At 24.9% G+C, this 27,467-nt stretch overlaps 2 protein-coding genes across 3 annotated transcripts; one reads left to right on the forward strand and one right to left on the reverse strand.

Moving 5' to 3' along the window:
• Positions 1-58: 58 nt before the first annotated feature.
• LOC114120796 (ATP synthase subunit C lysine N-methyltransferase) lies at positions 59-27,300 on the forward strand. 2 transcript variants are annotated; one of them, XM_027982832.2, is made up of 6 exons: positions 59-296; positions 2,014-2,123; positions 2,306-2,478; positions 2,570-2,758; positions 3,617-3,795; positions 27,179-27,300. In XM_027982832.2, the coding sequence occupies exons 1-5, from the start codon at positions 268-270 to the stop codon at positions 3,770-3,772; spliced, it is 657 nt and encodes a 218-aa protein (XP_027838633.1). In that variant the 5' UTR covers positions 59-267; the 3' UTR covers positions 3,773-3,795; positions 27,179-27,300. The 2 variants fall into 2 exon arrangements, with proteins under 2 accessions (XP_027838633.1, XP_027838632.1); XM_027982831.2 differs by lacking the exon at positions 27,179-27,300 and having other exon boundaries at positions 60-296; positions 3,617-4,637.
• On the reverse strand, positions 5,261-18,704 carry LOC114120793 (sodium-coupled neutral amino acid transporter 9-like). The gene is made up of 13 exons (XM_050208228.1): positions 18,575-18,704; positions 17,358-17,468; positions 17,177-17,287; positions 16,999-17,080; positions 14,142-14,182; positions 11,875-12,032; positions 11,495-11,656; positions 11,343-11,396; positions 10,882-11,058; positions 9,658-9,872; positions 9,491-9,595; positions 5,795-6,033; positions 5,261-5,706 (listed from the first exon to the last, which is right to left on the reverse strand). Exons 1-13 carry the CDS (start codon positions 18,589-18,591, stop codon positions 5,541-5,543), a joined length of 1,638 nt encoding a protein of 545 aa, XP_050064185.1. The 5' UTR covers positions 18,592-18,704; the 3' UTR covers positions 5,261-5,540.
• Positions 27,301-27,467: the final 167 nt, after the last annotated feature.

Raw genomic sequence — 27,467 nt, forward strand, 5'->3', positions numbered from 1 at the left:
ATAACCTGATAAGCGATTTACGAATTTAGATAAGAAAAATGCATCCGAGCACGTGATTACCGTTTTCAAAATAAATGTACTATCACGATTTAAGATATAAGTAAATACTAAATAAGTTAAAGCAAGTAACAACTTACAGTTATTATAGTCTATATGTAAAATTAGGCTGATTCGGGATTTCAAAACTCGAGAGTCGAAAATTAGTCAATAAATTTCTCACACTTGATACGTTTACGAGCTATGTACCTATCAATTAAATAATCGTTTATGAATTATTACAACCCCAAAACATTTAAGTAAGTAATTATGATTGTATAGTGTGTCACAGTATCGGTATTATGGAAATAAACTATTAAGATAGGTTTATAGGCAAATGTAAATCATTTAACGGGTTATTTTCCTTGTCCACTTAAAAGTAAATGAGTACCCTGTAGATACTCTGATAAAAAGTATTTTTTTTTTTCAAAAAAATAAAGTGAAGAATGCAACATAATATAAAAGTTCATATCACTCGTTCTTAAAAACAAGAATAGGAATTCTATCATAAATTATTATCCAATCTTAAAATCTCAATTATACCCAAAATATTTTATTAACTTATAAATTAAAAATTGATTCCTTTATGTAAAAAATCATAGTTATTATACAGAATGATTTTTGATCAGGTCATTCTACGTTTAAAATTTATCTTTTCATATAGTCAATCCTAGATTTATTTAAATGTAGAACCACAGAATAGATTAAATTTAATCTATTCTGTGGTAGAACCCAAACCAATTTTATATGCACAAATCTTAAAAAATCTTTTGACAGACTAGCTAATTTTAAAACTGAAACACTGGATTTTGTAACCCATTACCTTCTTGGTTTGAATCATTTTTACACAATGGTAGGTACTCAATTTTTTAAACATGGAAATTATTATATTGGTGTTTTATTGAATGTCCTTCAACCAGACCATTTATCACTATAATTATTTGTTTTTATTAATAACATCTTTTATAGACAAATTAAAACATCCTATCTTTTCATTATTAGTAGGTATAAATTATCTCAAAATATTTTTTAAAAAAAACATTGTTATCTATTATAAGTGTAATTTATATAAAAATAGAAAAATGTGCTACTATTACTTTCTCTTTAAAAATGGATATGTTTATTTTTGATTATAACTTAAAAATTTTGAAGTAACTTTAGGTAAATCAATTAAAGATCTAAATGTTACTTTTAATTCAAAACTAAACTTCAAATTTTATACCAATAACATTATTAACAAATAACAAGGTATTACTAGTGTAGGATTAATTAAACACATTTGTAAAGATTTCCACTATGCTCTTGTTCTTAATTTATATTTTTCTTTGATACGCTCTTGATTAAAATATGTAAATCTAAAATAGTACACTGCCTTTATATAATTTAAAATAAAATCTTTCTAAGTATAAAATAATTTCCCATGGTTTTTGTGTTTCTAATGTTATATAAATTTCTCATTCAAATTATAATATTATAAATAGATTTCTTTCTATCGTACCTTTGGAAAAAAGTTAAATTATTACATTTAAAACTGCTGTATAAATTATCAAAAATATAGATTGCCCAAAACAAATTGAACGAAGGTTTAAAACTAACTCTTATAACTAGATCTAGACTTTTATATAAGTACTGAATATACAAATCAAATATATATTATTTCACTCATCTAATATTTTAATGTCTTTAAGATATTCTATAAATTAAGATAAATTTTATATTTATACATATTATTCAATATATATTTGTGTACAGTGTACACACACTTTAATTTATCTTATTTTTAATAATCGTGTAAACATGTAACCGTCTTATATATTATTTAATATGTATATTTGAATTTTTTTCTACAACAAACAATATTATTATAAAATAACATTTATTTGTATTATTCTACAGTGTATTTAAATTAAACATTATTACAAATACCAAATTATGCCAAAATTAATTGTTGAGTATGGTTTATTTTTTATCTTTCAGTATGACCAGTGATTTTCCTATTGATTCTAATCAATTATTTGAAAATGTGCAATCAGCTAGTAATAATAACAATAAAAGCCTTAAAGGATTGTTTTTAGTGGGATTAACTGGTATGTATGCATATTTTTCTTTTGAGTACCTGCAAGTCTTGTAATGTTAATGTTTCATGAAGTTTTTTGTAAATATTATAGGTTACTTATTTATGTATGTTGAGCTTATATTTTGAAAAAATTATAAAATTATTTATTATCATACAATGTTATAATTTAATAACTCTTATTGGTTATTTTAGGTGGTATTTCTATTGCACTAAGCATAATTTGTTATCCGTTCATATCACCAGCTTTACGGAAAGTATGTTTACCATATGTTCCAGCAACCAACTTGCAAATCCAAAATGTTTTGCATGTAATCAAAGGACGAAAAGGAAAATTAATAGACTTAGGCAGTGGTGATGGAAGAATAGTATGTAATATTAAATATTTTTTATTTTGTATTTTATATACATTTATTTAACTGTATATGTTTTAATTTTTTAAAATAATTTCTTACATAGGTTATGAATACAGCAAAAGCAGGATTTGAATCAGTTGGTGTAGAGTTAAATTTTTGGTTAGTGCTATATTCACGTTTGGTTGCCATGAAATCTAAAATTCAGCCTTCTCCAAAATTTATTCAAACAGATTTGTGGAAGTATCACTTAGGACCTTTCACAAATGTTGTAATATTTGGTGTTGAAGAAATGGTTAGTAATAATTTAATAATATTTTATGGATACATGGTATAGGGCACAGATGTTGTACTACTAAAAAAATTAGTAAAATTGATTACAATATTGCATTAAAAAATATTACATTTTATTGTAAATATTTTAAATTAACTGTTATAATCTAAAATTCTACCAAAAAACAAATATATTTAAATTTAACTATCATATTATAATCATATCATCACCACATCATATTATATATCATTGCACTGCACTATAAATGTTTGTTTTAAATTTTCAAAATCAAAACCTCTTCAATTAGGTATTAATAAATTTTTATACCTCGAAAAATTTCTTTCCACATTAGTTGATGTAATCAGAGCGTGGATTAGGTTAGGTTACTAAGCTAAATCACTTACCGTCAAGTCTTTGGTAAGGTTAATTTAATTATTTTTATTTTATAAGACAACATTATTAGATGTTATAACTGATTGTATTAAGTATAATATTATCTTTAATACGACTATTGAGGGTCGACTATAACTAAAATAGTTGTATCAATTAGTAAATTCAGTAAAATTACAATAAAAATCCAAAATTTTCACTTAAAACTTTTTGATTTTATTTTTTATGTATATGACATACATTTAAAACATATTTATGTATAATATAATCATTAAAATAATATATAGTGTTATATAATTACATTTAAAAATTGATTAATATGATATATTTAGCTTGTCCATACTATTGCAGTAGTGTGTATAAATAAGGTTATTACTAAATACTTAACAGCTAAGAATTTAGTTAATTTATCAAACTTTAGATTTCATTATTTAATTATATTTATGTAATTGTCTAAATATAATAATAATAATAAAAAAAATTTTTTAGATGTTGGATCTGGAAAAAAAGTTTGCTGCGGAGTTATCTGAAGGAACAGTAATAGTTGCTTGTCGTTTTCCTCTCCCAAATTTAGAACCTTATTTAGTCATTGGTACTGGCATTGACAGAGTTTGGGCTTATAGAATATCTAAGAGCAAACCATAATCCATCAGAATATGTTTGTATAGGTAATCTTATTATTTATTTTAGTATATTATTATATAGCTGATAAACTGATATGAATTTTTCGATGTATAGTTAAATAACAAATAAAATTAATGATTTTTAAACATAATTAAAACAAAAATTGTTATTGCATTTTAAATTACATTTTTAAAATGGGCGAATTAATAAAACTATGAACTAACAACAATATTATTGTTTCAAAAAATTGAAGTGGACTAATTTTTTAATTTGATAATATTTAATTTTATGATATTTCTAATACTTAATATTTAATAATCGTAAAGTGTAGGCGTTGGGTTGCTTCTTTTATCATGCAATTCATGTCATACTTAAAAATTTAGCTCATATTCTTATTGTAAAAAATTAATTTACAGATTGTATATATTCTAATTAAAAAATAAAATAATAAAAAAAAAATATTTAATAATTGAAATAATGGGGATTACATTTTAAGGTTGGATAACTCAGAATATGTATTAAAAATATCTCTAATATTTTATAGTATAGAGGTTTCCAAACTTTTTTCCCCAAAGATCACTTACTATTTTTTTCAATTTTTATAGACCCCAAATATTTAATTTTTACTAATGAATGTATTAATGTTTTTTATAACTTAGTCGGAGTTCATTTAAATAGGGTTTGCCATGGAGTGACCTTTTTATAATAATGACAATATTTATTTTAATTTTTTAACTACTTAAAAGACAAGAAATGCAAATTAAATCTAATAACATAAAAAAAAATTATAAATTTAATGGAAGGTATGAGTCTGATGCTTTAATATTAAATGTTATTTATCGCTATTGCATTGTTGCACACAATATATTTTTCGTAATAATTACAATGTATGCGTTTTTGATTAAATAACTCTTGTAAATCCCCTATTTATATCTCATATACCCTCAATTTTTTTTTTCGTTGACATGGATCACTTGCAGGTAAAAATCGACCTGAAGTGAGGTCAATATTGTCGATATTGACTGCTTTGAAAACCTCTGTTCTATAGTTATTTTAATTAAAATGAAATAATTATTAGCTTTTATGTATCCTTTTAATGATATACATTTGGTTAGGTAACCTAACCTAACCTATGATATACTTATCTATATAATCAATGGTATAATGTATATATTAGGTTTTAATGTAGTTAACAGGTACCTAATAGGTCTGAGATGGAAATCCTTTCTGTACCCACGTGTCAAATAAAAAATTTTGTTGAATTTTAATTTCCCTATGTGTCAACCAATTTGATGACCCTTTTATTAAATTTAAATAACATTCAAGTATTTAACATTTAACGAATCTTGATATTTGCGCTTGTCACTTAAAGAGTGTGAGCTTGTCACTCCCTGACATACATGTCATAAGTCCGCCATCCCTGTGATAGGTAATGATATAAACAATTAATATATAATTTAAGTACATAATTACCTACTCTACAAGTGAACATTTTAAATAAAATAAAAATAGGATCAAATCAATGTATTTATTTTTTTATTATATAATAAAATAATAATAAATAATAGTTTAAATAAATAATTTAAGTTAAAAAAATATGCAATTAAATGTCAATAGATATAACACTCTTATCGTTAAGAGATCACAGTAAAAATGAAAAAAAAAATGCCTTGATAAAAAATTAAAGACAACTAAATAAACATGAAAATAAATTGTATATAGTAATGTCAATAATAATTTACAGTTTTTACTTTTAACTTTTTTTTTTAATAAAATTTAAAGTTATTTTTCAAACGAAAAATTGGGCAACAAGATTAGCTAGTCCAATTAATGATATTGAAACGTGAAAAATGACTGATCCAAATGTTAAAAGATTGCGTCTCCTCTGTGATGCCAAATGCAACATGGTTGGTAATGTATATATGTATACAAATCCACAAATTGCTCCACTAAATCTAAAAAAATATATAACAATATATTTTTATATACAGATTTAATTAATTAAACATAGTTACATAAACATAAATATAAGAATTTTCTAACCGTATTACTGTTCCTATATGTGGCATGAAAATTGCAAACAATATGCATATGAAAATTACAAAACAATTAAGTGCGATAACATGTAAAACACTTGGGTATATTGATAGTTCTAGGGCTGCAAACACTTGTACTCGTAGCATGTATGATATCAAAGGGTAGACAGTCAATAGTTGAAAGAATAAGAAAACTCTAGCTATAATGCTAAAGACATCTGTTCTAGGAAAGTTGTTTAAAAAATTCTGGAAAAAATTAAATAATTCATAAAGTTATTATTACTAATTAGTTATTATAAGTAGACATATTGCTGTTAGTGTAGGTTTATGTAGGTACTAAGTAGTATGTATTTATAATTATAGTATAATAATAATGCATCATGCATGACTCAACTTTCAAATGCCATAAAATATTAATGCACCTGTAACTTTGATTTAATTATATTAATTTTGATAAAACTAAGTCACAAAAAAAATATTTTTTAAGACTATACTAGATTTGAATATTGTGTGCAGCCTTGATTATTTATGATTTAAAAATTTGTTCAAGTCAAAATAATTAATTTTTAAATTTAGACTTGATTTAATGGTTGTTTTATTTAAATGACATGTCTTTTAAAAATTATGATTATTGTTCAATATTTATCTTTGCAAATTGCTAGTAATTTGTACCTAATTAATAAAACTTATTGTATCCACTTGTATCATTAAACATTAACATTGAGTCTAAGAGGTTGTCACATATGTGTTGTTTCTGTCACACAAACGTACAACTGTTCAAGTGTACAACATAGCAAATTTGCTTTCAGCAAAACCAATTTTGTATTATTTGCTATAATACTAGAACGTATTAATCTAATATGAAGGTATTTACCTTCAAAATATAAGAACATAATTTGTGTTTTTAAGTACCTACCTAAATTATCTACAAATTTACTATACTCCAATAATTGTTACGCAACCATACTGTCAATTTGTACAATATCAAAATATTACAATATTTACAATACGTTTAAAAATTTAAATATCGTACAAAATCAACGTACAAATACAAATTAGGTAATTCACTTAAATATTAATGCTAACAATACGAAATTTGTTCTGCTGATGCATATTTGGTATGTTTTACGTTATAATTTGATTTGTATGAAGACCTATACAAGTGATAATACACACGAATATCGGAGTATGAAGTCTACTTATTAGCATACAATAATTTTAATTTAGTTAAGTTGGGTATAATATATATACCTAATTGATTAACTATGAAGTGTTTGATATTGATTTGTAGAATTGAATCCGCTCATATACAAAAATGTTGTTACGTCTTTAAAATAATAGAAATTCCGGGTGATTCTCTTTTCCGTCAAAATCAACATTTCTGTTTATCGCCTGTTCAATAATAAATATTTCTCTTTTCTAGTTTTCATATTTTGGTAACCTCTATTGTTATGAAAACATGTGAAGTTATAAATAATTGGCAATAATTTTTAAAATAAAAAAATGTCAAGTGGGTAGGTAATGCTTCTACTGTACAGTAGGTATCGAATGTACCTCAAATTTAGAATAGGTAATGACCTATTATGGGTCGTAATGGGTGTGTTGAATTTGAATGCAATGATAGGTATCATTGTGTACGAAAAACGATTCTGAACGGAGATAATTTGTCAGCCTAGGATACATATTTTTCACAGGGTGGTGTATGTTTCAAGTTTCTGTGATTGGTAATTTTTAACTGTAACAAAAATCTAAAATATTTAAAAGTAAATCTATTTAACTATTTTACTCGTAAATTTTTGATTTCGTAAAAACTTAAACTTAAGATAAAATTTGTTTAATTAGCCAACACTTAACTTTTTTTATAATTATTGTAAAATATTTTTGGAAAATCTTGTGTTAAATTTTCAATTCTTAGCTACGTATACAAACATTTTTATAAATTTTTAACTACATAATAATTTGCAAAAATTCCTATTCATGATTTTGACGAATTTTTGTCAATATTTGAATTTCAACGCTTATTTAAAAAAATTGTGCCAATGTATTCTTGTATAACTTTTCAATCACTATAAGACTAACTCATAAGGAACTTTGTATTAAATTTTCAAGTATTTGGACTTAACCAAAGGTTATTAACCTAATCTATCTACGACTTATACTTTTTGAATAATAACAAATATTTTAAATCGTTATTGTTACGCGATTTCATAAAAATTTAAAATTCAGACGCTCATAACATTTTTTCCTATACTGACGCTGAAGTTTTCTCTATGGTTATTTGAAGAAAAACTTAGTGTTGGATTTTTTAACTTTAAAACTTGAAAACTAGTTTTGTGTGAAAATTCCCGTTTTTCCGTCCCCTTTTTATTGTTTTTCACAAGTTTTTTGAAAACTACTGGAAACTTCTTCTTTTGATCTCTATAAAGCACCTCTGAAGTTTTAAATTGAAGTATTATTTTGACAAATTATAATGACACGAAAACAAAAAAAAACACATCATTGTAAAATCAATACATTCATCGCTCCATTCAGAATCTAAAATATTTGAGTAATCGATGATTAATTAAATATATTTAACAAAAACAACTATAAATAGTATTTTATTGAATACTTAGGATATTATAAAATATTTTTAAAAAAAACACATTCAATAAGTAATATTTATTTTACGCATAGATTTTTGTATTATGTTATCACAAAAATAAATTCGAAATTATGTTTGTAAGTTGTATAAAATCAAGTCAAACATTAATAACTTTGTTTTTAAAATTATTTAAAATTTATTTTATTATGAATCTTATTATTGTTTATAGGTATACGCTATATAGTTTTTACAAATGTATATCGGCTTATTTCTCCCTTTTTATGTTAATCAACTAAACTTTTTTTTGTTATTTTTTTTTGCTTTACAATTTGAATCATGGTACTTTTAGTAAACCAATATTTAGTATTTGCAATAAACGTTAGGTAATCCGAAGTACTGTAAATGATCATTTAATGAATCATTCACAGTATTTTACGTTACCTATAGTTTACACTTCTTCGATTAAAACATTTAATCATTGTTAAATAGATGATATCTATAGATAAATATTATCTATTTGATCTATTGTATAATATTTTAGTTATTACTATACCGGGTTATCAAAATATCAAAATTGAAATTTGTGGTGACGGAAATTGGAAATATATATTATTAGGTATAGATTATAGTGACGGTGAACAATTAATAAGTTTATTTTGGCGGAAAACGGTGGCGCCTGAAATGTCAATTATAACTATTTTGGATTATAAAATCAACTTTTATAATAATTTAATTTTTTAGAGTTGAATAAAATTGACAAATAGTAAAAATGTAGGTATCTACAAACAGTACGATTAGAAATATTTGTTACCGTTATTATTTAATACTAATAACATCCTTTCAAAGTTTCAATAAAAAGTAGAACGTTGGTAATGAAATAATTTGCTAAAACTTGAATTTTAAAATTTATAATCATTTTTCTTATTCTAGTTTTTGTACATTGTATTATAATATCTATAATAGAGTTGTAAATTTGTAATATAATATATTAATGAGTTTTGAGGAACTCTGTACTTTGGCCCCACTAGTGTTCAATATAAAACAGTTTGTAATGTTTGTATATTAGTTGTTAATTTGTTAGGTATGATATTAATATTATAATAAATAGTATATACTTACGTCCTCGATGCATGATTTAGCTAATGGAAAACACACATAAAAAGTAATTCCAATTAATATATACGTCAGAAGAACTAGGGTGAATGCTATTGATAAATCACGGCCCTAAACGTATCGAAAAAAATTCAGTTAGTATTTAATTTTCAAATATTGATATAGTTACTTGCATTGTGTTTTTGATTTTCATTGTTTCTCATTATTGTAATTATGATATTATGTATGAACATCGATAATGTAAGCATTCCTGATGTTGCAGGAAATGTGTTTTTATAAAATTCAGAATAGTCTGTTAATCCTCCTATCGTTGGTGCGGACATATTAATCCCCCAACTATATGATTTTATTATGACAAATATGAACAGATACAGCACAGCCAGAGTTCCTAAAAAAACAATTTAAGTTATATATTTAAGAGGACGTCGTACCCGCATGTGTTGTCTCCATCTTACACACGTACCTACGACATTGCAAATTTTCGTTCACCAATTTCAAAAATATGCTGTAAATTTTAATATTACAGTGAATTGACCTGTTACATAACTTAAAGGTAAGATTATTATCTTAGGCCCCACGTAGCCTTTTATTGATGTTATTATTTTTAAATATAGAGTTTCAAAACTCTAGGTTAAGGTAGGTTAAAAATACTAAATACTTAAAAATAATAACATCAATAAAAGGCTATGTGGGGCCCTAGATAATAATCTTACCTTTAAATTATATAATAGGTCAATTCACTCTAATATTAAAACTAAAATAGCATACCTACTTATGATATTGGTGAACGAAAATTTGTTATGTCGTATGTGTGTAAAACGGAGACAACACATGCGGGTACGACGTCCTTTTGAGTGTCCATGGATGTATTTAGTGATAAAAAGTGTTCCATTATGTTTGTTCCCTATCAATAAATTTATTCATAACTATTTTTTTTAAGTTTTTAAAATTATTTGTTTTCATTATTTTTACAAAAGTAATAGAGTATATAGTATATGTTTAACAATTGATACTATATTACTTTATTAAAATCGTGTTTAAAATTTAAAAATATGTAATTGTATATAAATATTAAATAATAATAACATTTTTATGTTTCCCAGAAAAATTGTGCCAAAAAATTGAATACATTTTTTTTAATGACGTGTAAATTAAAACACTTTATATTTTCAAGTTAAAATACTTAAAAAAAAGTAAATAAATAATTGTGTTTATCCTTGATATTATTTAATAATTATTTCCTAAATTAATTTGAAAGAAAACCAGTCATAAAAAAATATATAAAATACAATTAAGTAAATATAAATCATCGATTAGTGGGACTAATACTACTGTCTGATACATAGAAACACCACGATTGCAGTGTATCACATTAACACATTAGCTCATTAATTTACCTAAAGAATTAAACTTTGTGAAAAACGTGGCTGATCTGAAGTTCAATAGTGGGGCAACGATCACGACGAGGAATATTGGTACGGTCGTGTTAAGATCCCAAATTCGTTCGTACAATGTCAACGGCCTGGTTGTGTTCGATGTAGCACTCATATAGTCCGCATTGCTTGGGCATATAACTGAAATAAAATGATTAAAATTTATATACTAGTTACGTATAAGAAAAATTTGAAGGAGATTTGAAGTGATAAGCACCCTCGTAATTTATACCATTTGTAGACTAACTTAATAAAATAAGGGGTTTTAGGACCTTCGTTTTTCGTTGAAATTGCACCACCACACCATTTATTTATTTATATATTATTTATTTAACTTAAAAAGTTCACATAATAATGCAGTCGTAATGTTGATACGATTTATTCGAAGATATATTATGAATTTAAATTTCAATACCCCGACTTACGGTTAGTAGTGTTGAACTCGAACGCCCTGGTATTTTCGTCCGCAAAAAGCAAATCTGCAGCCACGCCAAAAGTTTATTTTATAAATATAAGTTTATCAGTCAGTCACAATAATATTATAATTGTACTTGAAAACAATATAATTTTGCCTTACCGTGAACATATCCAACCGAATAATATAAAAAATTTGACATCAATATCCAGTACACTATGTTGGCACCTAGTAAAATTATAAACGAAAATAGTTTTGCTATGACTTCGGCCCAAGGGCCCAATAAATTTTTGCTCAATTGTGCTACTTCACCGGTATCGTTTCCTTAAAAAAAAAAACAAATGAAACATCACAATATTAGAGAATGTGATAATTACTCAAGTTATTTTTATCACTCATTCGCTTTTCCTCGGATAATATTTATCAAATTTTTGATTTTTGAAAATACAAATAGGTAATACCTATCAGTTATTTTTTTACCAGTTAATAATAATTAGCTACGGTTTATTAAATAATCATGGTTGTTTCAAAATTATATTTACCGTGAAGTACTTGCACTTTAAGAATACGATTGGATGTGTATAAGCATAGTGCAGCTATGACGAACATTAGAAATAACCCCATCACTAGTCCTGCCCGTTCCACGCTCCAAGGCATTGCTAATAGGGATGTTCCCATTATCGTGTTCCATATTGCGAAACTAAAATCAAATTATTACAATATTTAATATTTATACCATCTATCTATCGAACAATTATGTGTACACTGCACAGGCCACAAGGGTGATTCCAATATTCATCATTATTCTATTATGTTGATAATGTTTCGATAGTTTTCTACATAAAATTAAATATACGGGTTTGTATTTATAAATGGTTGTTGATTATGTATTTTTACAGTCATAAAAAATGTAATCATGATTGTCTATATTTTTAGACAACCAACAATTTTAGTGTTTACAATTACAATTTTATTTTATTTAGAGTTAAGGTATTGGTGGGGAAATTTGTTAAACTTTATATGTAATACAATTACTATGTACCATAAGTACATTTTACTTATAATATTTATATTGCCATTTGCCAATTAAAAACTATAATTATTTTCAATTCTTAATGTAGCATCCTTTTAATTTAGCTATTCCTTAGACTATAACCTTATTCTTTCGCTCATCCCGTAAATAATATACCGCTGACCTTGGGTGTAAGTTACAATAATGTTGATAATAATTACCTTTTACCTCTCAATTTTTACGACCAACTTAGTCTAAAACTAATACTGTATTTTTATTTTGAAAATTCGAGAGTTCTCTATATTATACTCATTATAATTCATTAAGCTATTTTATCATATATTTATAGTGAAATTCTGTAGCCGCTTATATTTTACGGGTTGTTGAACCCACGTCTGCAGACCCGGCGTGCGTGAGGTGCAACGACCCCAGACTCTCCAGGGTTAGTTTGGCAGATCAATAAACCCCATTTCGCCACCGCCACTGTCTATATGTTAGTCTCGGGGAATCGCGCGCATTCCGTCGCCGACGTCGCACCGCTGCTTTACCTTCATTCATCGAGAGCCGACCGGCCGGCCGGTCGGCGGTCACTATTATATATTTATATACATATAATATATAAGACATGCTTGTATACGACTTCCGTCACTTTTGGACTACAGTAAAAAATATATAGAATATCTCGATCAGTGTCTACATTTTTAACGATCTCTATATTGTCAGCCCTCCATCTCTAAAATATATACAGCATAATCGTTCGTTTATATACAACCTCGACGGGGATGACACTGCAACAGCAGACGTCAGATTACATCGAATAGTAAGGTAATGCACACGCGCATAATTGTTAACTGATGTAGAATAGTCAGTAGACGTGTATATAATTAATTTATTATGTAATCTAATATATTAACTGTGAAACCACATACAATATATTATATTATATAAATAATGGACGAGTGGAAAATCGTATATGATTTTTAAATCCACTAGAGTACTAGACTATATTAAAATTTTGTTTTTAACCCAATTTTACACGCATGATATGTATACGCAACTCACGTAAGACTCAAATAGTCAAATGTATTATGATTAAAAATGTAGACTCAATGTTTCAATATAAGTATTCCATATATGTTGGTTAATTTAATATATGACACATTACATGTCACCACGTGCCACAAATTACAACGGATATCCGTAAATATTATATACCTATTGTATAAAAGTAAAACGTTAAGTATATTTTAGAATTATTGATTATACTTTATTCCAATTTAAGTTTTTGAATCTTTAAAATCTCAACGTTTCATTTATTGTACACATTTAAACTTACCGCAGTATAATCGACCAATATAGGTAAAATTTAGATAGACTTATAATTAAGTTAGTAGCCTATTATTGTTGATATACCTAGTAGACTTGTTTTTGTTCTTTTTATCGAATATCTTTACATTAAAAATAATTTTCAAGTTATAACAGTGTTTTGTACTTTATTAGGTTTATTTATTAGGTACCTATAATAACAGTAATAACTAATTAGCAATAATTATCTATCTAAAAATTATATGTTACTAAGATTTTTTTATTATATAAATATTGTGTTGTATTATATATAATTTTTTTTTTTTTTTTTTAGGGTTTATTGGGCCTTTAAGACCATCCCGTCAGGTTATATATTAATAATATTTAAACTGTGATTTATTGATTTACATAAAACATAATTGGTTAAATAAGAACCTAATACTGAATACAAATTTATGATAATAAAATTAAATATTTAAAATGAATACTTACATAGTAATTATGCTATTTTGGGTGTATGGTTCATTGGTAATCTATAAAATATTTAAACACATTTTTGTTAATTTAATAGATAGCACAATGTTGCACTGTAAAATTAATAACTATAATATATTTGTAAAAGTGTTCATTAATCATTAATATAAAATGTTTAATCTATTTAGTTTAAAATTTTAAAATTATAACATATTCATTAGCCAAATACCTAGTATTATTGATTTAAATCATAGGGTTCTTAACCGGTTTCCGCGTAGGTGTTTATATTGAGGGGTCCACAGGGTGGCTGTGAGCTTTTATTTAAATAACCCAAAACAAATTCGTTTTTTGCAATATTGCAAAATATGTCACGTTGAAACTTGTTTTAAACTATAAAAAAACTTGATTATATTCACAATAATTTAATATAAGATTAAGTTTTAGTTTTATCATTTAAAAATTAATAAAATAATAATTATATATTTTTTATTTTTTTTGGGGGGATGGCGTGATTATATTTTATACTTCAAAAGGGGTCCATAGCCCAAAAAATATTAAGTATCTATGATTTAAAGAAAGTTATATATACTTATGTAAATTATAATATATTATTATACATAAATATTAAATATATCTAGATATATGTGTAGCAATAATTCAAATTTATATTATTTATATATTTATATATTATTTTTGATTCTGATTTGAGTTATGACAGTATTAACCTAATTTATAGGTTATTTAACCATAAAGTGTTTTTATTTTTTTAATATATGTTAACGTTTATATCCGTCATCACCTTTTAAGATAGTAGAAACTAAAAAATAAAAATACTTCAATCTTCGACTTTAAAACTAGTTTCTAGTATGAAATTGAATCAAATTTGTAATTTGAAGTGGTGGGGAGTTGAAAATAAAAAAAAATTGTACTATTAAAAATAATATGAAAAATGGGAATATTTATACAATTTTTGTTGGAATTCAAAAACAAATTACCTTATTATGGAGAAGTCGCACACGCATGTGTAAATATTTAAAAATGCTCACTTAAAAATTAAATATCGTAAAAAAACCAAAGAAAGAACACGGATATATTTTTACCTAAAAGTTTGATAATAGGTCAAGTTACTCTAATATCAAAACTATAAAACTACATTATTGAAACTTGTGAACGAAAATTTACTAAGTCGTACGTGTGTAAGACAGAGACATCATATGTGATTATGAAGTCTTGTTAAGTACTTACTTAAAATGTTCACTAAATAGTAGAATTTTCTAAAATATGTATTTGCATTTTTACTTTTTTTAGTTATATAGCATAAACATTTGAAATCTTTTAAGTTTTTCAATTATTAATTTTATACTGCTGGTATATATTTTTTTGTGTGTAAAAAAAATTGAATATTTAATACAAGATTTCTTATAAGTTAGTTCATCTAGCAGTTAAAGAATGTTTTAAATAAATTTACGCAGTTTTTTTTTTTATAGACATTTGAATGTTAAATTTTTACAAGATTGAATATTTAAACAAAAAGTATAGATACGATCTTTATTCCTTTAACTCTTTTAGTTATGTTATTGCTGTAATTGTAAAAATATTTATCGTTGGGGACTTTTCTTCATTTCTTATACGTTTATTATTATTTTTTATAAATAAAACAATTTTCAAATATTTATAATAATTTTAAGTTATTTATACCATTAATCTATTATTTTATATCGTTCAGTGTGGTACTGTCTAATAAGTTAGACTATGTTTACATTTTTTTTATTTATTTAAAATATATAAATAAGTATTTATAATCTGTAATAGTGTAACCTAAAGTTTGCAATCGTATAAACATTATAAACTATTTAATAAACAATAAATTAATAAATACATAAAAATACTACACGAGGAGGGAGTTTTATGTCTATCCCTCAAAAGTCTCAACAGTCTTTATGGGATTTATAATTTATTTAATAAACCTTAGATTTAAGCGGCTTCTACGTATATTGTTAATTGACATGAGGTTTTTAGAATGTATTCACTGGCTAAGGTGGAGACTAAATTTATTTAGTTGTTTAATTTAGTGCGGAATTGTTTTTTTAACTATGATAGAAACTGATTCGAATATTAAGTTTTTACAAAATATTTGAGACTATCATTGTACAGGTTTTATTTGTCAAAGAAAGATTACTTGAAATGATTAGATGAATAGATGATAGAATTTTAGATTTTGAGTAGAGCAATCAATTTATTGATTTTACAGTGTTGTGTATTTTTTTTTTTTATGTCCGTGTACATGATAAGTATTCGATAAAATATTTAGATTTTAAAAAATGGGAATGGTTTTTGATAGCAAATTTGATCTAGTTGGTACTTTGGGTAATTGGTTAAAACTTAAAAGTAAAATATTCCCAATACTTTTTTTTTATATTTAGGGAAAATAAAATATTTGTATTTACTTACATAAAACGCATTTATAGCAAACATTAATAATAATCAGTATATTTCTAATCTTAAGTATTAATTTTTAATAAATTATAATCAATTAAATATGTATTACCTACGAATATAGGTATACCTATAGTACCTATATATAGGTACTGTTATAATTTATAAATTATAAATTTCAATAAAAATTAATACAAAATATAAAATATTAGGTTAAAGTAATAAAATTATTATATAAAAATAAAAAAGGTACTAAAAATATTAATAGGTAATTAATTGGTTTTGATGATAATATTATTTAATTATTCTTTCTATTATTACTTTGTTTTATGCATCTAAAACCTAAGTTCTCAACTTAAATATATTTTTATGTTTATTATTAATTTTAGATTACACATAACATTATATACCTACTGAAAAATGAAAAATGTAAACTTACTGTATCGCCTAATGGTATGTAAGGTTGTAATTTTCGATAAAATTTTGGTCTGTTTAGTATATCATAATCCAAACTAAAAGACCTGAAAAATAATTACATTTATGTTACGAGTTTAACAAATGATTACTATATTTACTTAGAACATGTATTTAACAATGTATCTGAATGTCGAGCATACCTCAAGTAATACGGATATAGTAATTCATTGGCCTTTGATGGAGTAGCAGGTGTTTTATTATTCTCTAAATCACTGTTTTCCGAATCATATTTGAATATGAATCCATTGTCTCTAAATAAATACAGGTATCATATAAATTATTGGAACTACGTATAATATAGTGAAAAAATGGTGGACTTACGCAATGCTTGTTCTGCTCAAATCTGAATTTAATAATGGTTGAATTTCACAATCTGTAATCATAGACTTGGCTCTAGGTCTGGTAGACCTTTTAAACGATTTCTTAGAAACTCTACCCATTGTTTTTAAGTATTCATAATAAAAACAAATAGGATGGTTGTTTTAACAATAAAATACAATATATTTACTCCACATGGTTTCATATCTAACGCACTCGTAAGACTCACTCGGAGTTATGTCTTTTATTTTTCCATTTACACTATTGCTACTGTACTATGTTGTTCGAATCTTATCAATATCAACAATGATCCTTGAACCCTATTCACCTTGTACTCGTAGCCTACTTTATGGAAACACATGCATCTATATTATTATATTATTTTTATAGTAGACCATTAATAATTTTCGGGCAAAAGATTTACTTCGTTTAAATAAATCAGTTTGGTCAAAGGCGCAAAAAAGAAGGCGTGGCTTAAAAACAGAAGATAATAACAATACTTGTGCAAAAACTGAGATTTAAACAAGGCCAGATTAAATTCAGTAGTTATAGTCAGCAGTCAGCACCAAATACTGATTTACATACCTATTTAATATAATATATAATACCTATATAAGTACATTTGTATGATAAAAATGTAATTGCTAATTATTTTTAAGGTATGTACAAAGTGTGTATTCGCTAATTTATTTAATGCAATCTTAGATATTATTGTTGAACGGTTTTCATGGCCAATCAGTTAATTTGATATTTATAGATGCTAAATAACATGTTATCGTGATATCCTGTTATTAAATAGGTGCATACTCAGACGTACCTAAATACGTAATATATATATTAGCCAATATCAATAGCACACATAACCTATTTAGTCAAATCGTATAGTATTTGGTACCTATATTTATTACTATGTTTGGTGTAAAATTATCGATTAATGTAAATAAAAATCATCACGTAAATTAAGCAAGCATGTAACTAAAAGTAATGAGTAGGCAAATAAATAGCACAGCTTTAATATTATTCAAATAGTTGATTCACTTATTGTACTTCATTTAATCAATTAAAGTGTTATAAAAAAAAGTAGGGTAACTAATTATACTTACCACACTTACATCTTGTAACATAGGATCTATGTTATATAAAATATTTTTACAGACTATAGAGTTATTATAGTATAATAATCATTTAGTAAGTAAAAACTAAAAATTGTTAAAGGATACAACGATACAACAGCCATTGGACCATAGGTTTAATCTGTATAGTATTTATAAACGCATGTGATACAAAGTATTAATACACAAACACTGTGGTTACTGGTTTGTGACTAGTTTGACATTCTTTATAGAGAGAGGTGACGTCCAATATACATAATATTATAACATGCGACATGGTGTAGATAGAAAACCAATCTCAGATGACCTATAATAAACATCCTTATAGTTATAGTTTGTTTAGTTGGTGCCTGGTGGAGGTGGGAGTTGTTATCGTCTGCAAAGTTTATAGATGTTTGCCCAGATTAAAGATAAAATAAAATTTAATAAATAAACTGTAGTGGATCTAAAATATTGTACAGTGAGAGGGGATATTATAAATTATTCAAAATTGTGAAATTTAGTCATTTTTAAGTACTCTTCCATTTTTGAAATTGTTAAATTTGAGTGGTGATAGCTTTTCGTTTACTTATTTGTGGCATTTTAACATCAATATCCACGTTATAGAAACCGCTCGGTTATAAGTATTAATGATTTTTGCATTTTTCTGTTACTTTAAGAGCAACTAATGATCTTCATAATTTTAATACATTTAGTTAAATTTTTAATTTTAGTACTTATAAGTTTTACGTAACAACTATTAAAAATTGGTCTAGTTTATTATTCTATACGTTAGCTAGGTTGATTAGCCACGGGAGATTCAGGCTCTTCTGGACCCCCTCTTAAATCCATTACTGTTAATAAGTCTATATGATTTAATCTAAATATTCTATTATACGAAAAACTCAAGTAGGAATATTTTGAATATGATAATATATATTATATCATATTTATTACAATATATTGTGTTATACTGTTATCTTTGATCGGCCTAACAGTCATAATAATTTAGAATTTAAAAAATAGTAAATGTTTATTCGGTAGTTACTAATTAATAATTACCATATTGGCTACTTAATACTTTTAAAATGTAAATTAGCAACTTTATTTTAATTGATAACACTATAAAATAGCTATATACCTAATGTAAATTATTAACAAATGTTTATAAAACTATTACACAAGTAATAGGTAATTAGAAAAGGTATTTTGATATAAATTACTTACCAAACCTATACATGCATTAAACGGACTTTGAGCTGAGCTCATAATAACTACCTAATAGTTATAGGTTAGATGTGATAAAATACATTTTTTATTAATTATATTGAAGATGAATTTAATATTTTTTTTATTTTAGTAAACTTGGTAAATTTAGTATTTTAATTGTTGTACATCACTCAGAAGTAAGAATAAGGTGCGTAAATTTAATTTACCCTTATATGTGATTCGATTATCTCTACTAACTATCTAGGCGTGTGGGTCATTAACTACTCGTTAAATAGAATGACGGTCTGTTTTATATATTATGTGTATACATAATATGTTACAATAGTATAGAACACGGATCAGTCATCAATATATTGTTATAATGTTAGGTAATTCACTAATTCGGAAATTTTGGAATACAAAACTAAAATAAATATAGAGATGATTGATATTTGGAAGATACAACTTATCGACAAGACGATTTGTATATAATAGATATATATATATATATTGTTGAAATAATGGGCTTAAAGATTGCTAATAAATAATATAGTATAGTATTATACTATTATTCTATAATAATATTTACCAGGTGACTGGGTAAACAGTGCAAACCAAAGCATGCCACTAAACTATTAAATTATTGAATTATTCTAACTTCTAAATCTCAATCATATTATATTTTACTTCTTCAATTTTACTATATTGCTTCATATCACGTTTTATGTTTAACTATTTTTTTTTTTTGTATATTTTACTTTTGTGATTCCTGTTTTTCACGCTATTTTGATTCATAAATTTACCTATATGGCTAATGACTATATAATATAAACACAGAAATATTAAATACGTAACATTATTTAATTTCATTCTTGTATTATACTATATTATACAAATAGTATACGGGTACATGTTTTGTATTAATTTCAAAGAGTCTTTTTTAGAGTGTATGTATGAATATATTTCAGTTTTTTTGTGCTCCAAGAGGAATAAGCATGTGGGTAGATCTCGAAGTTTATATTTGTTTTACAATGATTATATTTTCTGAAAAATAAATATAATATTTTAATGACTATTATACAATGTATGCGATGTTTTTTGAAAAAAATTGTTTCAAAATACCGTATTACTAATAAAAATGTGAATAACTTGCTGTGTCTCTGTTTAGAAAAGTTTTTCGTATTATAATCGTTTGCTATATTTTATAATGGGATTTAAGTTTAAAAAAATCCATTATAGTGATTAGTGACCCACTCAATGTCGAGGTAAATATTTCGGAACTTAAAATACTATACAATATACACTAACGACATCACAATTTTTTTTTTTTGATTTCATGTAAGTTTAGTTGCTTATCTTAGATTACAATGTAAGGCGCTATAGACAATTGTTCGCGATATTAAGACAATATTTACATTGCTGGAAATACAATTTTATGTTGTTGGTAATGCTATAATGATAACGACTGGGGAGGTTGATGAAATAGTTCGAAAATTATATTTTTAAAAAACCACCTATGCCATAAATTTGTGATAATTATACATAATATGTTAGTGAAGTAATTTTCAAATTTTAAATATTTCATAGGTTAGGTTCAATTATTATACCAGTTATAATATGTACCAACTATTTTAAAATTATTTTTCAGAAATCGATTACCTATACTTGCTTACACCGAACATAGGCATAGTTACCATGTACCTGTTTGATTCAGTATTATATGCAGCATAGTATACTACACTATTTATGTACCACATTGGCATACAATATTATTATTATTATTATTAACTTCTTTGTCAATACTATCTTACCGTGTAAATAGATTCATAAATAATAATCTAAATAAGTTAAAGATTAAAATTAATCTTAAATACTTGTTTTGAAAATATCATTGAGCTTATAAAATATACTATAACTCCTAGGTTAGGCCCTATATATACGCATAAGTTTCAAATTAATTAAATAGTAGCTATTTTTTGTTTAAAAATGTCATCCAAATCTGATATTGAATGATATTAGGTTCATATATTTTTTAGATTTTTTGGTTTCAAAATTAAATAATTATGAGTAATATCATACTAAATTGTTAATTGAAAAACCTTAAATTATAAAAATTGAAAATAATTTTTTTACTACAAAATAGTTTGTACAATTTCGTAATTTTGACAATTTTTTACAAATTTGAACTTCGAATGTACATAAAAAGAAATAAGGCTTATGTATTTTTTTTTTACTGTTTTTATACTGCTATAATAACTATATACGAAATATATAAGATCTTGTATTCAATTTGCATACTTCTAGACTCTGCACATTTTTTATCAATAATAATTTTAAAAAATTCAAACATTTTTAATACCTGTATATAGCTAAAAAGGAGTCAACATATTTTGAATATTTTAAATTTTATCATCATATGTTTAAATTGATAATATAAATATTTGGTGATAATTTCAAGTATCTACGAATTACGATTATTCATTTTTGAGTTGCATTAAAAAAATAAAATCGATTTTGTCAAAATCTGGATTGTACTTATAAAAATTATTTTTTTACTTAAATTTTAGTTCGTTATTTCTCATTTTTTTTTTTTTTTTGAATTTTTCCTATCAAAAATATAACATATTAGATCCAATTTTCTTTGTCTATACCTTGCTTTTTTATACTATTTAATATAAAATATATTAACTTGTTAGTTATTTATTATAAACTTATAAATCGTTGTACGTATAAATATATTACCTATATTAGCTATTATAGATAACGATGCCAAATCGAATTCCAAATTCCATCGATCATCATCCGTCAACCGTGTTCATATAATAATAATATAAAACCTTGTAATATGTAACGGGACAATACAAAAAATATTTACTTTGTTTTAAATGTGTAATGACTTTAAAAATGTTTACAGCGAGGATGTTATGTTATATAATATTATAGTCTAAAGTCTTAACACTTTTAACTTAGGTAGGTACTAATCCTGACTGATTTTAACCTAAAGAAATTATCTATGTACTAATATAATATAGCGTACGCCGTACCTACTATATAAAATATAATACGCCATGTGTAAATGTGTTGTATTAACTCTTGTTATAGTGTTATATATTTATTGTAAAAAACATTTTAAAAACAACAGTTCATTAAAACATTATTTTTTTGAAGTTGTTGAGTTAGTTTACTACTAGAATTTTATTAAAATAATTTTCTATATAATCTGAGTATACTATAGATTAGCACAATATTAACACACAATGGAATATGGATGTACATAATAGTATAATACAATAAATACATATTATTTTGTATATACCACTTTTAACATAATATCTTATCTATAAAGTATAATTTTATTATTATTACAGTATAGCGATTAGCGATACTATTTTTTTTATATAACCTAAATACTATACTATAAATAAATTTAGTACTTACTATAATACTACATAATACATAGGTATGTGTATTTTTATATTAAAATAATATTGTATGTCATGTTGAAGTATAATTCGTACAAATATGTAATAGTAATACGGTGAAATTTTTCTTAAAGTGGATACCTATCATTCATACAAATAAATTTTTGATTTTTGTTAGGACGACTAATTTTTTTAAAAAATAAATGTGATTGATTATTATTTAAAATGAAAACGTATAGGTACTTATTATTGACAATTATTTTTAAAAATTTATATTTTTGATTATTGTTTGAAAGTATGTATTATTGTAAATTATTATTGAATTATTTGAAGAAAAAAAATTCTATTAATTTATTGTAATTTTTTTTAAATAGATAGGTAAGTGAGTACCGTTCTGCTGTAGGTTAGGAGATTAGAGGTGGGTCACTATTATAGGTCTGTAAAATTTGAATTAATGATATATAATTGTATACGAAAAACGGTTCTGAGCGGAAACGATCTATCTAATTATATAATCAAGTGATACATTTATTTGATATAGGTACTAGGTAGCTATAAAAATAATCCTAAACCTAACCTAACGGTTTTACATCCTTTTTTACATTCTAAACGACATGTTATTTTTGAGGACTGGCGCCATTTCATATATTTAGGTGTCAAAGATGGTTCTTGGTTAACCAGACAAATTTAGCTAGAACATTAGTTCAGAATCACTCGGCCCATCATTTAATATAACAATTAAAGTAGTTTATTTTATTTTAGTGTTATAGTGGGTTGTTAAGTATATTTTTTCCGAAAATATTGCATTTAATATATGTATTATATTTTAATTCAAATATCTTTGTTATTATCATTATTATTATTATTATTATTATTTTTAATACAATAAAATGAATAAAATATCAAAAATTGTTTGTGAAGAAATAATTATTTTACTGGTGAGTGACAAATGTCATAAATTCATACCTAAATATGTTTACTTGATGCTCAGAAATTATATTCTAAAATATTTATTATTAACATTTAACAGTCATTTGAAAAATTTTAATTATAACTATTATTATGTTATGAAAATAAGTATATTAAATTGATTATTATCATGTAAAATCGCTGTATAATGTAGATCAAATCAATTTGGTGCTTTATAGGCGATCGGAAAAAACTAAAACGATACCTTTTTTATTTTGGCGCAGATATACCAAAACAATTTTTTCCCAGGATTAGGGTTTATTCCCAATTTTAAAATGACGTGTGTTTTTCTTTTTGTGTTTGTTAACTCTTTTTAGAGTAGTAACAATACTTAGGTTTTTAAAAATGAGTGGTTTCCGGTAGAAAATTGAATCTTGTGGGTACTTTGAGCCAAAAGTAAATACAGTCGTGCCTAGTAATTATAGTTGGGAAAAACAAAAAAAAGAATAATGATAGGAATATAGGATAAATTGGTATGTATTCACGCTAAACCAGTTTTTGATTAAATTAATTTCTTTATTTTATTATAATTCAAAATCGAATAATCTTCTCCTGTATAGTGTTTCTTTTTATTAGAGAACATAAGATATAGATTTTAGTTTAAGATATTTAAGAGGTGCTTTCCCGAAAGCGCGTTAAACAAATAGCTATGATTATATTTAATAAATTATGTATATGTAGGATTCTTGTACTTCTTGTACTATTTTATTTTATAAATATTTAAAAATGTTTTATTCCCTTTTAATTATTTTTTTTTTTTTTTTTTGGTTTCAATTATTTCTTTAGAGTTTATATGGCTTTAAAATGATTAATAATTTCTTATTTTCTCTTCAAGTTTGTTAAAATATTTTTTTGATTTTGTGAATGCAATGAAATAACGAGGTCCGAGGATATATTACTTTATAATTTACACCTTCGAAGTTCATTATTTTGACCCAGGTTGAGTAGTCGTTAACTTAAAAAATATATATTTTATTTTATTAGGCAGGTGTTACTTTTATGATTTGAGTAAAAATCGATTGTACTTTGTGAGTTTTTGAAATGTTGAATACATTGTTGATTGTTTAATATTTTTGTAACAAATATTGTATGGAACGAAACGAACAAGTTGAAAATTCATTTTGATTGCGAGTATTGTGAAATATCAATATATACGTTTTAATTGGAAGAAGTCATACATATTTTACTAGTATAAATGGTACAGCGAAACGCAATACTTTCTAATCAGTTCAATAATCATTATACGTACAGTAAAATGCATCGTGACTTACCACGGTTCATTTAGGTACCTGATAACATAACTATTGCTTGTTTATTTAAAGAAAAATATTTATGTTATTAGTTTAGTAATAATTTGGTTCGATATCTTGATCTTGACATTCTTAGACCACAGACTTTTTAAAGAATATTATATATTATGTATATAATGAATATTATGAGTATATTATATTATATTATATTACTCTTACCTAGGTATCTATTCTATGATTTAGACTTAATTATTGTCTGTTGTAAATAGACAATAGTATAGATAGTAGATACCTACCACGAACTAAGATATATCATAGTCTATGATACCTACTAAGTACTAATTGCAGGACTATGATAAATCGCTAAGACTTCACTTATTTTGAATTTTTAATTGGAAAACATGTTATGAGATGCCTAATTCAAACATTTTATAGACTATAGTATTTGTTTAATCAACAATGTGCAGTTAACCATTTATATACATTTTAGAATAACAAACCAATATTAGATTAGGTTAGATTATTATTTATTTGTATAATTTGATAATGTGATTTATTGATTATTATTTAAGTAAAGGTAAAAAGACTCTAAAGAGTAGTTAATACATTTAATTTTAATATAAAATTAATTTACTTTAAGATATATTATAATTAGTAATAACTACTAAGTTAATGCTCATTCTGAATTTATTCGTTAGGTAGAACAATATAATACCTAATCTCAAAAGTCAAAATGTTCGTTACTCTTATAGTCTTATCTATAATACATACATACATAATAATAATCATGCATTCATCAATAGTTTTCATCTATTCGATAATTATTTCTGATAGAAAGTGGAAACATCAAACTTTGTTTTGATCCCAATTCGACCTTCGAAATAGCAAATCCAATAATAATTAATGCTATATGATAAAATCAATTGATGTTAATTTAATATTTATTCACATTTTAAAACTAGAATGTTAAAATATGAACTCTATAGTATTATCATCACAAATTTCATGGGAATATTTTAGATCTAGCCATCAGCCATCTAGAGATATGCATTAATAACATGACTGTAATACACGTGATATTATTAAGTTAACATAGGTATATATAATATATGTATAGACATAAAAAATAAAAATGACATTGAAATAATACCTATACATGACGCATGAACGTGATTACGCGAACCTCGTAAACTTTATACATTGTTAAATGTCATAAGCCATAAGTGCCATACATATTGTTGTATGTTAAGTATTATTCGCCATTACAGGTATAGGCAAAGGTTGATTAAAATGTACACAAATCATGTATATTTTAATCAATTATTGTAATATTGTTATTTATCTTTTATAATTTATCATTATACATAGGTATTACGTACATGGTACACGTGATTTTGCGACTTGTCGTTTGCGGTCAATAATCATCTCATTTTCATGGTTCAATTAATGAATTGTTTTCAACACTTGGATCTTAGAGTTTCGTGAATCATGAGCATGAAGAATCCCGATGACGGATTTAATAAAAAAGAAAAAGAATTATCATTTAAGTATTGCGTGACGTGTTTCTTAAGAAGTAAAAACATAAAACGATATAATACATGCCCATTTTCATTGCCCAGACGAATGTCCAGTGCCAATAACCTAACCTGGGCAAGTTAAGGCTAACAAGCTGTGTTTGAGTGTTTCGTATAGTTACGTTATCTCGGTCTTTCAGGGAATGATGATATTAAATTATACGATAGGTATCAAAGGTCTTAAGGGTAAACAGGGTTATGATATATTTCAATCTCTAGTTTTAAACAAACGTGTGCTTAAAAGTAGATAACTCTTTGTCCCGAACCAAATTTAATTCTTCACTCATCAAAATTTCTTATGGATTTCAGGAGAAAATTTTTAATCGGCTGGAAGAACTAAATTCGTTGCTTTTCACTATATAGAATATTATCGTAGAAATGTACTTTTATAAAGTTCGATTTATATAATACGTTATATAAGTAGAATAACAGTTCTGCTGTCCAATCTGATAAGTGATGATCGACAGTCGTCAACAACAACATTACAAGTTACAACAATTATAATTATAAATTATAAGGCAGTATTGCAATATTGCAGTAAGGCACTATAGGCAGAAAGCGATATTGTTAAAAAAAAAGACGTCACTGACGACCTTGA

The sequence above is a fragment of the Aphis gossypii genome, chromosome 1, assembly GCF_020184175.1.
Source record: "Aphis gossypii isolate Hap1 chromosome 1, ASM2018417v2, whole genome shotgun sequence".
Classification (NCBI taxonomy): Eukaryota; Metazoa; Arthropoda; class Insecta; order Hemiptera; family Aphididae; genus Aphis; species Aphis gossypii.